A 14,133-nucleotide genomic window follows, 5' to 3' on the forward strand; every position below is an offset into this window, starting at 1 on the left:
AATTCCTCTTCTCCTCCTGGTGAAAATCCTACTCTCCTTTTTCCTTCTTTCTTCATGGCAGGTCTGTCATCAAAGAACCAAAATAAGGTGAAGGTTAATCCTGCCCTGACTTTGGAGTCTCAATCTGTCTTCACCAACTCAAGCTCTGAAGTAGAAGACTAAGATTTGAACCCTGACAGCCTGACTCAATTGTCTGTGTTCTTAACCGCTATGGGAGCTTGCTATATTTTTAAACTTTAAGTCTACGGCACATTTTATAACACCAGGTTGCCTCACTTCACCAAGATGTCTGGCCCTTTTAGTTCAATTATTTAACCATGCCCAGGCCAGCTTTTAGGACAGGTCCTTTGAAACCAGTCTTTGACTGAATAGGCTGTAGACTCAACCCTCAGTTCCTAATGGAGAATGAATTTTCCACAGTCACTAGTGGCTAGAAGTAGGTGTTTGTCTCCTTGAGTTCCATAGCTAGGACTTCTTCAACTAAACCATTTCCTAGACTCTCCTTGTCTCAACTAATTTCCGACCTTCTGTCATTCTAACCTCTCACTCATAATTCACATTTTGTCATTCTTGTTTCAGCCAAACAGGAAAAACCTTTGAATTAACAAGTAATGGGGAAAACACTTAGTCACCTAGTTTTCTCTCCCAGTATTTACATGCCCCAGGGAATCTTAAATTAATCTTTATTATCCAGTCTGAAAACTTTCTTCCTGCCTTTATGATCTCAAACAAGGCTGGTTACTTTCTTTCCTTATAGTCTGCCTTTTTTCTCTCTCATACATTTAGTTTATTCTCTTAGATGGTTGTGCAAAGTGATATTTTAACCACTTTTCTCATCATTCCTTCTTTTCCTTCTTCATAGACCTCTTAGGAAATCTGACTTTCTAGCCCCCAATTCCTCTTCTTCTGATGAAAATTCTACTTTCCTTTCTCCTTCTTCTTTCTTCATGGCGGGTCTGTCATCAAAGAGCCAGAACAAGATGAAGGTTAATCCTGCCCCTACTTTGGAGTCTCAATCTGTCTTTAGCAACTCAGGCTCTGAATCTTGGAATCTACTGCTTTACTTTACTCTTCAACTCAAAGAGGGAGATATGTGTTCAGTATTCAGTTGTTGTGTAGAGCCTGAACCCCAGGTATCCTTCAGAACTAGTGAAAGAATGGCCTGTTGCACCCAGATAAATTACTGGCAGAGGCTGTTAGACCCTCATTAGGTTAAAAAACAATCAGGGATATTTAGGATTAAATTTAATAAGAAATGTAAAATCCAGTAAGAAAATATTATAACTCTATCAAGAGTTATAAAACAATATTTTTAAACAAATAGGTTTTACTGGTCTGAAGGGATAAATGGCATGGGAGAAACTGATTTTATTAACTAATCCATTAATATATTGAGTATGAACATAGCCTGTCCAGGGACTGGAGAATCTCAGCACAAATAGAAACACCAATACTTCTCTAGTGCCCTGCCTTAATCAGGTAGCTATCTGTGCCCCCTGAGAAAGTCCCTGCACAAAGGGCATAGGCCATACACCAGCTCTAAATCCTAGATGGGACTAAATTATCTGAGCTATGTATATTACACTGCTTTGGAGAAGCTAAGCTTCAATGATTAGCAGAAGCCCTTGTATCATGCAGTTGTAAATATGCCACTAACCAGTCAAAATAAAGCTCAACAAAATATATCAATCCCATCTCACGTAAGTATAAAACTTCTCCCATGTTTATTCAGCTAGTAATCATCCAGTAACCATTCATCCTAATAATCACAAGAATAAAATATAACAAGGAAGAAATGTACTAGTCCAGTAGAACAAACTACGAGCTGCATAGCTGGGTTGTAAGCATAGTCCAGAGAAGACTCATAGCCATTTGCTTATGTATTGCTGGTAAGCTGACTATATGGACATGATCATCATGCACAAAGGAGTGGCATCCCAGGAGGACGCCAACAGCTATCTCTCTGTCTCTCTCACAGGAATATAGCACGTTACCAGATAGGGGACTAATATTGCAAAAATGTCAACTCTGTCCAAATTAGTGTGTATAATCTAAATCTATTTACTCTCAAATCCTTGGATAAGCCTAGCTGAACATCTCAGTTTCATCTTGGTAACAATTTGTACAAATGGTAACCACAAAGAAAAAGCCTCTAGTAGATATAGAAAAGAGAAAGATAGGAATCAAAGCACACCACTGCAAAAGTCATCAGATCACAAAGGTAGACAGCAAGAGAAGAACAAAGGAACTACAAAACACTCAGAAAACAACAAAATGGCAATAGTAAATACCTATCTATAATTACTTTAAATGTAAATAGATTGAATTCTTCCATCAAAAGACTGACTAGAATTGTTGAATGAGAAAACAAAACAAACAAAAAACAAGATCTAACAATATGCTACCCACAAGAGAGTCACTTTAGCTTTAAGGACATACATAGGCTGAAAGTGAAGGGATGTAAAAAGATATTCTGTGCAAATGGTAACTGAAAGAGGGCAAGGATGGCTATACTTATGTCAGACAAATCTGTCATAGAAGACAAAAAGGTCATTATTTAATGATAAAAGGGCCAATTCATAAATAGGATATAACACTAGTGAGTATAAATGCATCCAGCAACAAAGCACTTAAATGTATAAGGCCAAAGGAAGACAGCAAGAGAGGAACAAAGGAACTACAAAACACTCAGAAAACAATTAACAAAATGGCAATAGTAAATACTTACCTATCTATAATTACTTTAAATATATAAGGCAAAGATAAACAGAACTGAAGGGAGAAATAGACGGCAGTACAGTAATAGTAGAGAACCTCATTAATCCACTTTCAACAATAGAATCATTCAGAAACAGAATCAAGGAAACAGTAGACTTGAATAACACTGTGACCAAAGGGACCTAGCAGATATATACAGAACATTCCATCCCCAAACAGCAGAATATGTTGTTCTTTTCCCAGTATAAATCATATGTTGGGCCACAAAACATGTCTTAACAAATGTAAAAAGATTGGAAGTATATTAAGTATCTTTCCTAACCACATGGTATGAAACTAGAATAACCAATGGATGAAAAAAGAAATCAAAAAGGTGAAGTAAAAATACCTTTATATAAAGGAAACATAACAAAACTTATGGGATGTAGCAAAAGTTGTTCTAAGAGAGAAATTTATTGCAATAAATGCCTACATTAAGGAAAAAAAGAGAAAGATCTCAATTAAACAACCTACCTTTATACCTTAAGGAACTAGGAAAAGAACAAATTAAGCCCAAAGTTAGCAGAAGGAAGGAATGAGAGTAAAAATAAATAAAATGGAGAATAGAAAAACAGTAAGAAAAATTAATGAAACTAAGAATTGGTTTATTGAAAAGATAAACCCAATTGACAAACCCTTAAGTAAACTTTTATTTTTAAAAGAGAAGACTCTAAAATCCAAAATGAAAGAGAAAAGATTACAACTGATGCCACAAAAATAAAAGGGATCACAAGAGACTATTATAAAGTTATACGCCAACAAATTGAATAACCTAGAAGAAATGGATAAATTCCTAGAGACATGCAACCTGCCAAGCCTGATTAACAAAGGAAAAGTCTGAACAGACTAATAAGTAAGGAGATCGAATTAGTAATCAAAAACCTCCCAGCAGGCCGGGTGCAGTGGCCCACGCCTGTAATCCCAGCATTTTGGGAGGTCAAGGCAGGCAGTTAACCAGATGGCTTCACAGGTTAATTCTATCAAACATTTAACAAAGAATTAACATTAGTCCTTCTTAAACTCTTCCTAACATTGAAAAAGAGAGAACACTTTCAAACTCATTTTATCATGCCAGCATTACTCTGATACCAAAGCCAAAGACACTACAAGAAAAGAAAAGGATTGGCCAATACTTCTGATAGATGCAAAAATCCTCAACAAAATACTAGCAAATAAATCCATTATCACCGTAAAAGAATCATATATCATGACCAAGTGGGTCTTATCTCTAGGACACAAAGATCACTTAACATATGCAAATTAATCAATGTGATATACCACATCAACAAAGTGAAGAATAAAAACCGCATTATCTCAGTAGATACAGAAAACGCATACAGTCAATTGATTTTCAAAAGGGCGTTAAAACTGTTCATTGGGAAATGAATAGTCTTTTCAACAAATGGTGCTGGTAGAACTGGATATACACATACAAAAACATAAAAATAAAAATGGACCCCTACTTCACACCATATACAAGAATTACTGCAAAATAGATCAAAGACTTAAATGTAAGAGCTACAACTATACAACTCTTTTTAATTTTGTTTATTTATTTATTTTTGGAGTCTTGCTCTGCTGCCCAGACTGGAGTGTGGTGGTGCAATCATGGCTCATTGGCCAGCCTCAATCCTGGCCTCAAGTGATCATCCCACCTCAGCCTCGTGAATAGCTGGGATCACAGGCTGCACCATCATGCCTAATTTTAGTTTTTGCAGAGATGGGATCTCACTATGTTGCCCAGATTTGTCTTGAACTCCTGGGCTCAAGCAATTCTCCTGCCTCAACCTCCCAAAGTGCTGGGATTACAGGTGCGAGTCACTGCATCTGGGCTATAAAACTTTTAGAAAAAGAAATAGGAGTAAATTCTAATGACCTTGAATTAGGAATGGTTTCTTTTTTTTTTTTTTTTTTTTTTTGAGACGGAGTCTTGCTCTGTGCCCCAGGCTGGAGTGCAGTGGCGCGATCTCGGCTCACTGCAAGCTCCGCCCCCCCGGGTTCACGCCATTCTCCTGCCTCAGCCTCCCAAGTAGCTGGGACTACAGGCGCCCACCACCTCGCCCGGCTAATTTTCTTGTATTTTTAGTAGAGACGGGGTTTCACCGTGTTAGCCAGGATGGTCTCGATCTCCTGACCTCGTGATCCGCCCGTCTCGGCCTCCCAAAGTGCTGGGATTACAGGCTTGAGCCACCGCGCCCGGCCAGGAATGGTTTCTTAACTATGACACCAAAAACACAAATGACCAAAGAAAAAACAAATAGGACTTCATCAAAATAAAAAATTTTGTTGCTTCAAAGCAAACTTTCAAGAAAATGAAAAGACAACTCAGAATGGTACAAAATATTCGCAAATCATATATTTGATAAGGGCCTTCTATCCAGAATATATAAAGAACTCTTACAGTTCAGTGATAAAGAGACAACACAATTTAAAAATGGTCAAAGACATTAACGGGAACAGTAGACACTGTGGACTACTAGAGGGGGAGGGGTTGTGGATGCAATATACCTATGCCACAAAACTGCACGTGTACCCCCTGTATGTAAAACAAAAGTTGAAATTTTTAAAAAATGGTCAAATAATCTGAATAGACATTTCTTCAAAGGAAAAATATACAAATAGCTAATAAGCACATGAAAAGATACTCAACATCATCATTAGTCATTAGGGAAATGCTAATCAAAACCACAGTGAGATACTATTTCACAGCCTTTAAAATTACTAAAGTAAAAAGCATGAGCAATAACAAGTGCTGGAGAGAATGTGGAGAAATTGGGACACTCATACATTGTGAGGAGGGAATGTAAAATAGTACAGATACTGTGGAAAACTGTTAAGCAGTTCCTCAAAAAATTAAATATAAAGTTACCATTTGACCTATTGATTCTACTCCTAGGTATATACTCAAGAGGAATGAAAACATGTGTACACAAAAACTTATACATGGATGTTCATAGCCGTATTCTTCACAGTAGCCAAAAGGTGGAAACAAACCAAATGCCCAAATATGGATGAATAGATAAGTAAAATGTGGTACATCCAAACATTGACATATTGTTCAGATGTAAAAAGGAATGAAGTACTGATACATACTACAACATGAATGAACCTTGGAAACATTATTCTAAGTGAAAGAAGCCGGTTTCAAAAGACCACATATTTTATTGCTTCTATTTATGTAAAATGTCCAGAATACACAAATCCACAGAGACAGAGAGTAGATTAGTGTCCACCAGGGACTGAGAGGAGAGGTGAGATTGAGAGTACATGTATGAGGTGTCTTTGGGGGATGATGAATATGTTCTGGAATTAACGACGATGGTTGCATAACCGTGAATATACTAAAAGCCACTCAATTGTACACTTTCAGGGTGTGAATTTTATATTATATGAATCATAGCTAAAAAAAACAAAAAAACAAAAAACAAAACAAAAAAAAAACAAACTTGAACAATTGCAGGGTTGGGTTTCTAGGACCTGGAGCCAGAGACTCCTCTTGGAGGAGTGAATCAAGTAGCTCAAGATCAGAGTAGGAGTTGGTAGCCTAGGATAGAATTTTTGAGGGCCAAGGAAGGAAGTTTCTTTTTAATCTTGTGAGCCTTGGGCCAAGGAGGACCTTAGGGGACCAGAAGAGCTTTAAAGTAGATATTCAATACAACTCAGAGGCGGAGGGGTTGCTATGGCCCACTCTCTGAGGGGGCAAATTCTATGGAGACATTATCTAGGAATTACCAGAAGCATTAAGGGTAGAAAGCTGCCGGGCGCGGTGGCTCACGCCTGTAATCCCAGCACTTCGGGAGGCCAAGGCAGGTGGATCACCTGAGGTCGGGAGTTCAAGGCCAGCCTGACCAACATGGAGAAACCCTGTCTCTACTAAAAATACAAAATTAGCCAGGGTGGTGGCGCATGCCTGTAATCCCAGCTACTTGGGAGGCGGAGGCAGGAGAATTGTTTGAACCTGGGAGGCGGAGGTTGCAGTGAGCCGAGATCGCGCCATTGCACTCCAGCCTGGGCAAAAAGAGCGAAACTCCATCTCAAAAAAAAAAAGGGTAGAAAGCTTAGGAGCACTGTCAGCCTTCAGGCTAAATTCTAGATTGCTTGGTATAATACATAGGCTTAAGAGAACTGGGAAGCACTTAATCCATATCATCCAAATAACTAAAGCATCTTCTCCTCCAGGAATACCTCTATGTCCTCCTTTCCCTGACTTCCATCCCCTCTTCTGTGCACCTCCAATCTGTATCTCTGCCCTTGCATTAGATTGAAATTTTATTTTGTATTTGTCTTTCCTACTAGGAATAGGAGTACCAAGATGGTCAGGGATGACGTTTTCCTCATCTCATAACCCTAGGACCTAGCACAGAGCCTGAACCTGCCAAGAACTCAGCAAATGCTTGCTGAACCAAGGAAGAACCAAAGAGACTATAGGAATATTTCATTCAGGGGAGAAAGATCTATTGATTATATATATATATATACACACACATATAAGAAATATATATATACACACACATATATATATTTGTTTGTTCATAGCATGGTAACAGGCTCACTATTTGTAATAGTTTGTAACAAACACCTCTATGTTTTGATGTGATGATTTTGTCAAGTAGTTATCAGGCTTCTACTATACTAAAGTCCTTAAAGTCAGAGACTGTCTTACTCATCGTTTTATCCCTCCACGGGATCCAGTACACTGGCCTCTGTGCAATAGATGCTCAGTCATGATTTATTAATTTAAATTTAGTTAAGCAAGTTTAGGACAAGCTGACTTGGAAAACAGCCTCAGATATATTAAGACAAAGTGCTAAAATTGACTTATGAGGGAAGGCTGGGTTTCTGTGTTTGGCACTAAAATTGGTGCAGACCATCTTGTTGTCTGTGGAGACCTAATCTAGGAAGTACTAGAAGCATTGATGGTGGAGAACTCCTCAGGAGTTACTTGTCCTGTTGCCTCCAGAAAGCTTCAATACTTGAGTATTTTTATTTTTATTATATTTCTTGATTATTTTGATTAAAGAGACAAACTCCCATCCTTAAATAGATATCTTCAGCAAGAAAGTGTGGGGATCTAGTGAAGTCTTCACTAGCAGCCAACATCCCAGTCCGATATACACAGGGGCATCCATCTCATCGTTTATCCCATCTTTTTTCAGAACATGAGAGATATCTGCAAGCCAACAACAAAGAATTCAACAGTATTTTTGTATATCCGGTGAGTGTCTTCCCTCTGGCTGTTTCAGAAGGGGGTCAGTATTCTATAATATTCTTCTTTGTTGGGGGAGCATGAAATTCTTTGTAGATGTAGATCCTATATAACACAGATTCTATTACACTTTCTTTCAAGCTCCTAAACAATGAGTGGTGCAATGAAGGCTCAGAAGCCAAAATTAATCCAGTGACATAAGCTAGGGAGAGAATGTCTCAGATTTCAGGTTTATATGTAACTCCCAGAAAATAAATACTGTAGCTTTTTCTTGCGCAAATGAAAGCATAGTTCTACAATTTTATTTTTTCACTTAGACATTTATCTATGACAATACATATAGATATCCCTCATTTATTTAATAGCGACATTGTTTTTCATTATATTGATAAACCTTGATTTATTTAGTCAGTCTTCTATTGATGAACATTTAAATGTCTCCAGTGTTTTGCTATGCTAAATGGTGCTGAATGAACACCATTATACATATATTTTGGCACATTTGTGTGACTGTATCTTGTGAAAGTTTCCTAAAAGTAAATTGGCTGTGCCAAAAGAAAAACACACTAAAAATTTAAAATTATCAGAGGCCAGATTGCCCCCAAAAAGAATTATATCCATTTATGTTTCTACTTAAAGTAGAGACTGCCCGTTTCTCCACATTCCTATCAAACTTGCTATTATCAATCTTTTTCATCTTTGCCAGCTCTTAGATGAAAATGACATTCATGTTAATTAGCCTTTTGTATTTCTTTTTCTGGAAAATACCTATTAATGATCTTTGCTCACTTTCTGTTGGATTGTTCATTTTTCACTTATTTATGTATCTATGACTAAGTAATTCATGAAAAGATATATATTGAAAAGGCGTGCTCCAATACCCCATCCTTGTCCATATCTGCTCCCCTGAGGGAAACACTGTTAGTTTTCTTGTGTGTATTAATCAGATTAGTGTCTCTTTGTGCAAATAAAGCAAATATAAATATATAGTCTTATTTTCCTATTTTTACACTATTCTGAACCTTAACACTGTATCCTGGAGATGTTTTCATCATCATAATTTTATAATAGTTTTTTTCTTTTTTTTCCTTCTTCAGCTATAATATATAGTATTTGCTCTGTAGATTTAACATATTTTATTTAATCAGTTCCTTTTAAATGGACATTTGGGTTGTTTTCAGTCTTCTATGATCACAAGCAATGGTTTTATACATAATATAATTACATGCATGTGTAGCTATGTATACATATACATAGCTATAATTATATAAAAATATATGTTTGTGGTCTCTGTGGGATATTAGTTTATGATTTCTGAGTAAGAGTGGTATATTAGTCCAATCTCACACTGCTATAAATAACTACCTGAGACTGGGTAATGTATGAAGAAAAGAGGTTTAATTGACTCACAGTTCCTCAGGCATAACTGGAAGCATGACTGGGAGGCCTCAGGAAACTTTCAATCATGGCAGAAGACAAAAGGGAAGCAAGCACCTTCTTCACGTGGTGGCAGGAAAGACAGAGAGAGAGTGAAGGGGATCCTACACTTTTAAATCATCAGATCTTGTGAGAACACATGAATAGCATGGGGGAAATCTGCCTCCATGATTCAATCACCCCCCACCAGGTCACTCCCCAACACTGGGAATTACAATTAAACATGAGATTTGGGTGGAGGACACAGAGCCAAACCGTATCAAATGGTTCTGGATAATGATAGTATCCAAGATATGACCATGAGAGCAGGTTTTTCTCTTCTGTATCTTCTAGACCTACATAACAAGCAGTGGGGACAGTAAATCTAGGTTTGGGCATCAGACAGATCTGAGCTTGAATATAGCTCAGCCTTTACTAACCTTAATATCTTAGGCAAGTTTATTAACTTCTCTGATCTTCAGTTCTTTCATCTGTAAAATGGGCATAATAATGTTCACCTTGCATGGTGGTCATAGGAGTTAAGTATGGTTCTGAAAATGTTAGTTCTGTTTCTCCAATAATTAGCCCTTGGAAAAAGGGTATCTCATTTATCTCTGCATACAGAGTATATCTGTGATACAGTTTCTATCACAATATTATGCACACAGCCAACATTCAATAAATATATATTGAATATTTAATGAGTGAATGAACAGATTTGACTGATTCTGATATATTTAACACCATTTCATTTCCCTGGCCCTGAGCATTGCTCATTTTCCTGTTTCTCTGCCTTCTTCCACTGTGACTCCTTGTCATCTTCCCAACTCCTAACTACTGATTCTCATTATATCCTTGGCCTTTTATTCTCTTCTATTTTCCCAGTTAACCTTCAGTCCCATATCACTGCCCAAAGAAAAAAATAACCAAACCAAAATTAACCACCTCTATCATGTTTAAATTTTATCACCTCTGCCAAAAGGACTAAACTCTGAGGAACTTCATAGTTAAGGAGATGTTATTAGGATATTGCTTCTGGTTTTACATTTAAGAGCAAAATGAAACACTCTAGTTGCCAAGTTAGTAAACAAATACCTGTACTTCTATCTTGAGGCAGAATGCTACCTACATGAGTAGAAACCTGAAATATATTAAATGACTATAAAATCAAATGGAAAATCAACAGTGAAGGCTAGCTACATCAGTAAGGCCACCTCTCAGAAGATCTTTGGGTCCAAGTATCACAGCCATCTGGACTTAGACACTGAGAAATTCAAAGTATCTTATGATCAAAGAAAGCTATTTCCATGTTAGAATTATATACTCGCATGACAAGAAGGGCCCTTAGAGATCATTTCACTAGAACTTTGTTGGAGACAGACCATGAGCTTCTCCAGAAGAGACCCTGTCTAATTATTTTTCAGCCTCCACTAGTATAGTCCAGCATAGGACTGTGAACAGAGCAAGCCTTGAGAAATGCTATAGTGTCTGATTGATTATTATTTAGAAAATCATGGAGAGAACACCAAGGAAATCTTGGTTTTGGCTTGGCTCTTTAAACTCCTAAGTGCTAAGTTATTTGACCGCTTCTCCTCCCTGAGGAAATAGACCTTGGGCAATGCTTGACTGGATAGCCTATCTAACTTTCTGGGTAGGAACACAAGATTCAGGTTTTAGTCTTAGCACTGAATGGTTTTCTCTGAGAGAAAGACTTTGATACCCTCCTAAGGCAAGGCCTAGCAAGAATTCTTCATGCTTGGCCAGGCGTGGTGGCTCAAGCCTGTAATCCCAGCACTTTGGGAGGCCGAGATGGGTGGATCACGAGGTCAGGAGATCGAGACCATCCTGGCTAACACGGTGAAACCCCGTCTCTACTAAAAAATACAAAAAAAAAAAAAACTAGCCGGGCGAGGTGGCGGGTGCCTGTAGTCCCAGCTACTCGGGAGGCTGAGGCAGGAGAATGGCATGAACCCGAGAGGCAGAGCTTGCAGTGAGCTGAGATCCGGCCACTACACTCCAGGCTGGGCGACAGAGCAAGACTCCGTCTCAAAAAAAAAAGAATTCTTCATGCTTGAGCGGTATCTGTACTCCAGGCCAGCAGGTAGGTTCTTCTTTTTTAAAAAAAAAACTGTAAGTTCAGGGGCACATGTGCAGGATGTGCAGGATTGTTACATAGGTAAGCCTGTGTCATGGGGATTTTTTGTACAGATTATTTTATCAGTCAAGTATTAAGCCTAGTATCCATTAGTTATTTTTATTCTTTTGTTCTGTCCTTTTAAATGGAAGAGGTAGGAGATAAGCCTTGAACTTAGAGAATTATTTGGTCTTATTCTCCTGCTTTTAGAGCTCTTAGATTTGAGCTCTGACATCTTAGGACAAATGATTTAAGACTCCAAGGTAGAAAGTAAGATGGTCTTGTGAACATCTTAAGATCAGAATCGAGGAAGTAGACAAGTTCCCATTTTCACTCAGCAAAATAATAGCTTAGATATAAGCCAAAACTCTTTAAATCCTCTTAGGACAATTAAGGGCCAAATGATTCTCCAATGCTGATAGTGACCCCTATCGAAACCTTCAGTGGGCTAGGGTTGAAAGACAGTATTTTGCGGCCGGGCGCGGTGGCTCAAGCCTGTAATCCCAGCACTTTGGGAGGCCGAGACGGGCGGATCACGAGGTCAGGAGATCGAGACCATCCTGGCGAACACGGTGAAACCCCGTCTCTACTAAAAAATACAAAAAAACTAGCCAGGCGAGGTGGCGGGCGCCTGTAGTCCCAGCTACTCGGGAGGCTGAGGCAGGAGAATGGCGTAAACCCGGGAGGCGGAGCTTGCAGTGAGCTGAGATCCGGCCACTGTACTCCAGCCTGGGCGACAGAGCCAGACTCCATCTCAAAAAAAAAAAAAAAAAAAAAAAGAAAGACAGTATTTTGCTTTTAGCATCTGACATCCTTCAACATTGCAAAAAGCACAGAAAGGCACACCAGACTGAGTTTGCCTGGCTAAGGAAAGCTTTGTTAGAGAGCTCTGGATGCAGTACCTCAATTTCCTCATCCTCAAAAGTACCCCCCTCATAGGGTGGTTGTAAGGAGTAAATGAGTTGCTACATATAAAATGCTAGAAAAGTGCCTTTCACGTAGTAAGTACTCAATAAATGTAAGTTTTTATTGCTGTTGATTTGATTATCATTATTACTATCAATAATATGAATAAACAAGAACTCTATCAGGGCAGAGATACATTCCCCCAAGTATCATATAGAGCAGCCTTGCCTTCTTTCTACCCTCTAGGCCTCTCTAGGCCTCAAGAAAAAGGGGGAAATTAGAGATTCCTTCTCTCTCTCCCTCCCCATGCTGGTGGTTGGAGTCGGGGTGCTTTGGTGGCTTTTTCTCATTTCACTCAGTGGTTTTGGTCTTTTTTGTAGGGGAAGGGTAGACTGGGAGGTAGTGGCAGCTGCTTATTAACCCAGTTTTGAGCTGTCTTTTGTCTAATTGTGTATTTCTTGTTTGTTTGTTTGTTTACTCACAGAACAATACCATCAAGACCTCAAAATATAGTGTCTTTAATTTCCTGCCTCTGAACCTATTTGAACAGTTCCAGAGACTTGCAAATGCATATTTCCTCATTTTGCTATTTTTACAGGTATTCCTTTTGGGGGCCTTTTTCACAGAGTATTTTACGAATCTCTCTGGGGTCAGGCTGTATAATCAGTTTTTTTCCTCCCTAAACTGGGAAATGTCTTCTGTCTTTAGACAACAGGAACATGGATGACTGGAGTCTCAGACCAGTCCCTTAGAATAGCTGTGGTCAGGATCAGCTAGTGTATAGCAAGCCTCTATACAAGGAAAGGGACAAGGTCACCACATTCTAAGGAAGGGGAGCTCCTCATCATGGCTGCATTGCCACAGTTCAGCATGACCATAGGGGGCTACAGATTCTTCACCCCAACCACAACTCCAACTCTATTCCTCCTTCTTGTCCCAGCCTCCCTGACATAAAATCAACATGTGGGAGTGCTAAAGAAGGTTTAGGATGGTTTAGAATATGAGTGCCAGCATAAGAACAGGAAGCAGGGCAGGGTAGGCCCAAACTGGGAGAGAGGGACAGATCATCTCACTCCTCCTTGTACTGAAGGGTGTGGGAGAGCATGTAGTTTTTCTGTATCTACTCTTACCCACTCTCCACACCCATTACTTTTCACTGTCAAAGGAGAAATGACTCTTTGCCATCAACACAAAGGTTGTGGGGTTCAGTATAGATAGGTAGCAACTTAGAGCCTTTTATTCTTTTCTCCTCCCTTGGGAAATGTTTGCTTATATTTGGGGGGTTATATGAAAGATACAACAGTGGAAAGCAACTAGGATAGTTGGAATTTGTATGAACAAATGGAGGTGAAAATGATGTTGAGGGTGAGGGATGTGGTGGCGGGGGGAAATATATTATCCTTTGAGTTTTCTGACCCAAGATTCTCTCCCTTTCCCTCTCTTAGTTGATTCCCCAGATCTCCTCCTTGACATGGTATACAACTATGACACCCCTGATGGTGGTGCTGTCCATAACAGCCGTGAAAGATGCCATCGACGATCTGGTGAAGTGGCTTCTTCGGCCTCTAGTTCCTCACTGCACCTAGTCAGATTGTGGGCATGAAGGGCTTCCCAGAACTACCTAGTGCTAACAAGAAACCCTGAATGGAAAGAGATATTTTCCTTTCTCCTTTCCTTATCCATCCCAGAGTAATATGCAGTACCTTTAGGCCCA

At 39.0% G+C, this 14,133-nt stretch overlaps 1 protein-coding gene across 6 annotated transcripts in view; it reads left to right on the forward strand.

Annotated features, from left to right (window-relative positions):
* The window catches only part of LOC101001603 (phospholipid-transporting ATPase FetA-like), a 111,681-nt gene that overhangs the window by 28,194 nt on the left and 69,354 nt on the right, over positions 1-14,133 (forward strand). For 4 of the 6 annotated variants that reach the window (XM_009188560.2, XM_009188565.2, XM_009188570.3 and 1 more), the window contains 3 exons: positions 7,914-7,972; positions 12,904-13,017; positions 13,865-13,963. In XM_009188560.2, the coding sequence (XP_009186824.1) occupies positions 7,914-7,972; positions 12,904-13,017; positions 13,865-13,963 (272 nt within the window). The remainder of the gene's footprint in view (positions 1-7,913; positions 7,973-12,903; positions 13,018-13,864; positions 13,964-14,133) is intronic. The other 2 variants (XM_009188563.2, XM_009188564.3) reach the window with 1 other exon arrangement.

The sequence above is a fragment of the Papio anubis genome, chromosome 13 (genome assembly GCF_008728515.1).
Source record: "Papio anubis isolate 15944 chromosome 13, Panubis1.0, whole genome shotgun sequence".
In the NCBI taxonomy this organism is placed as follows: Eukaryota; Metazoa; Chordata; class Mammalia; order Primates; family Cercopithecidae; genus Papio; species Papio anubis.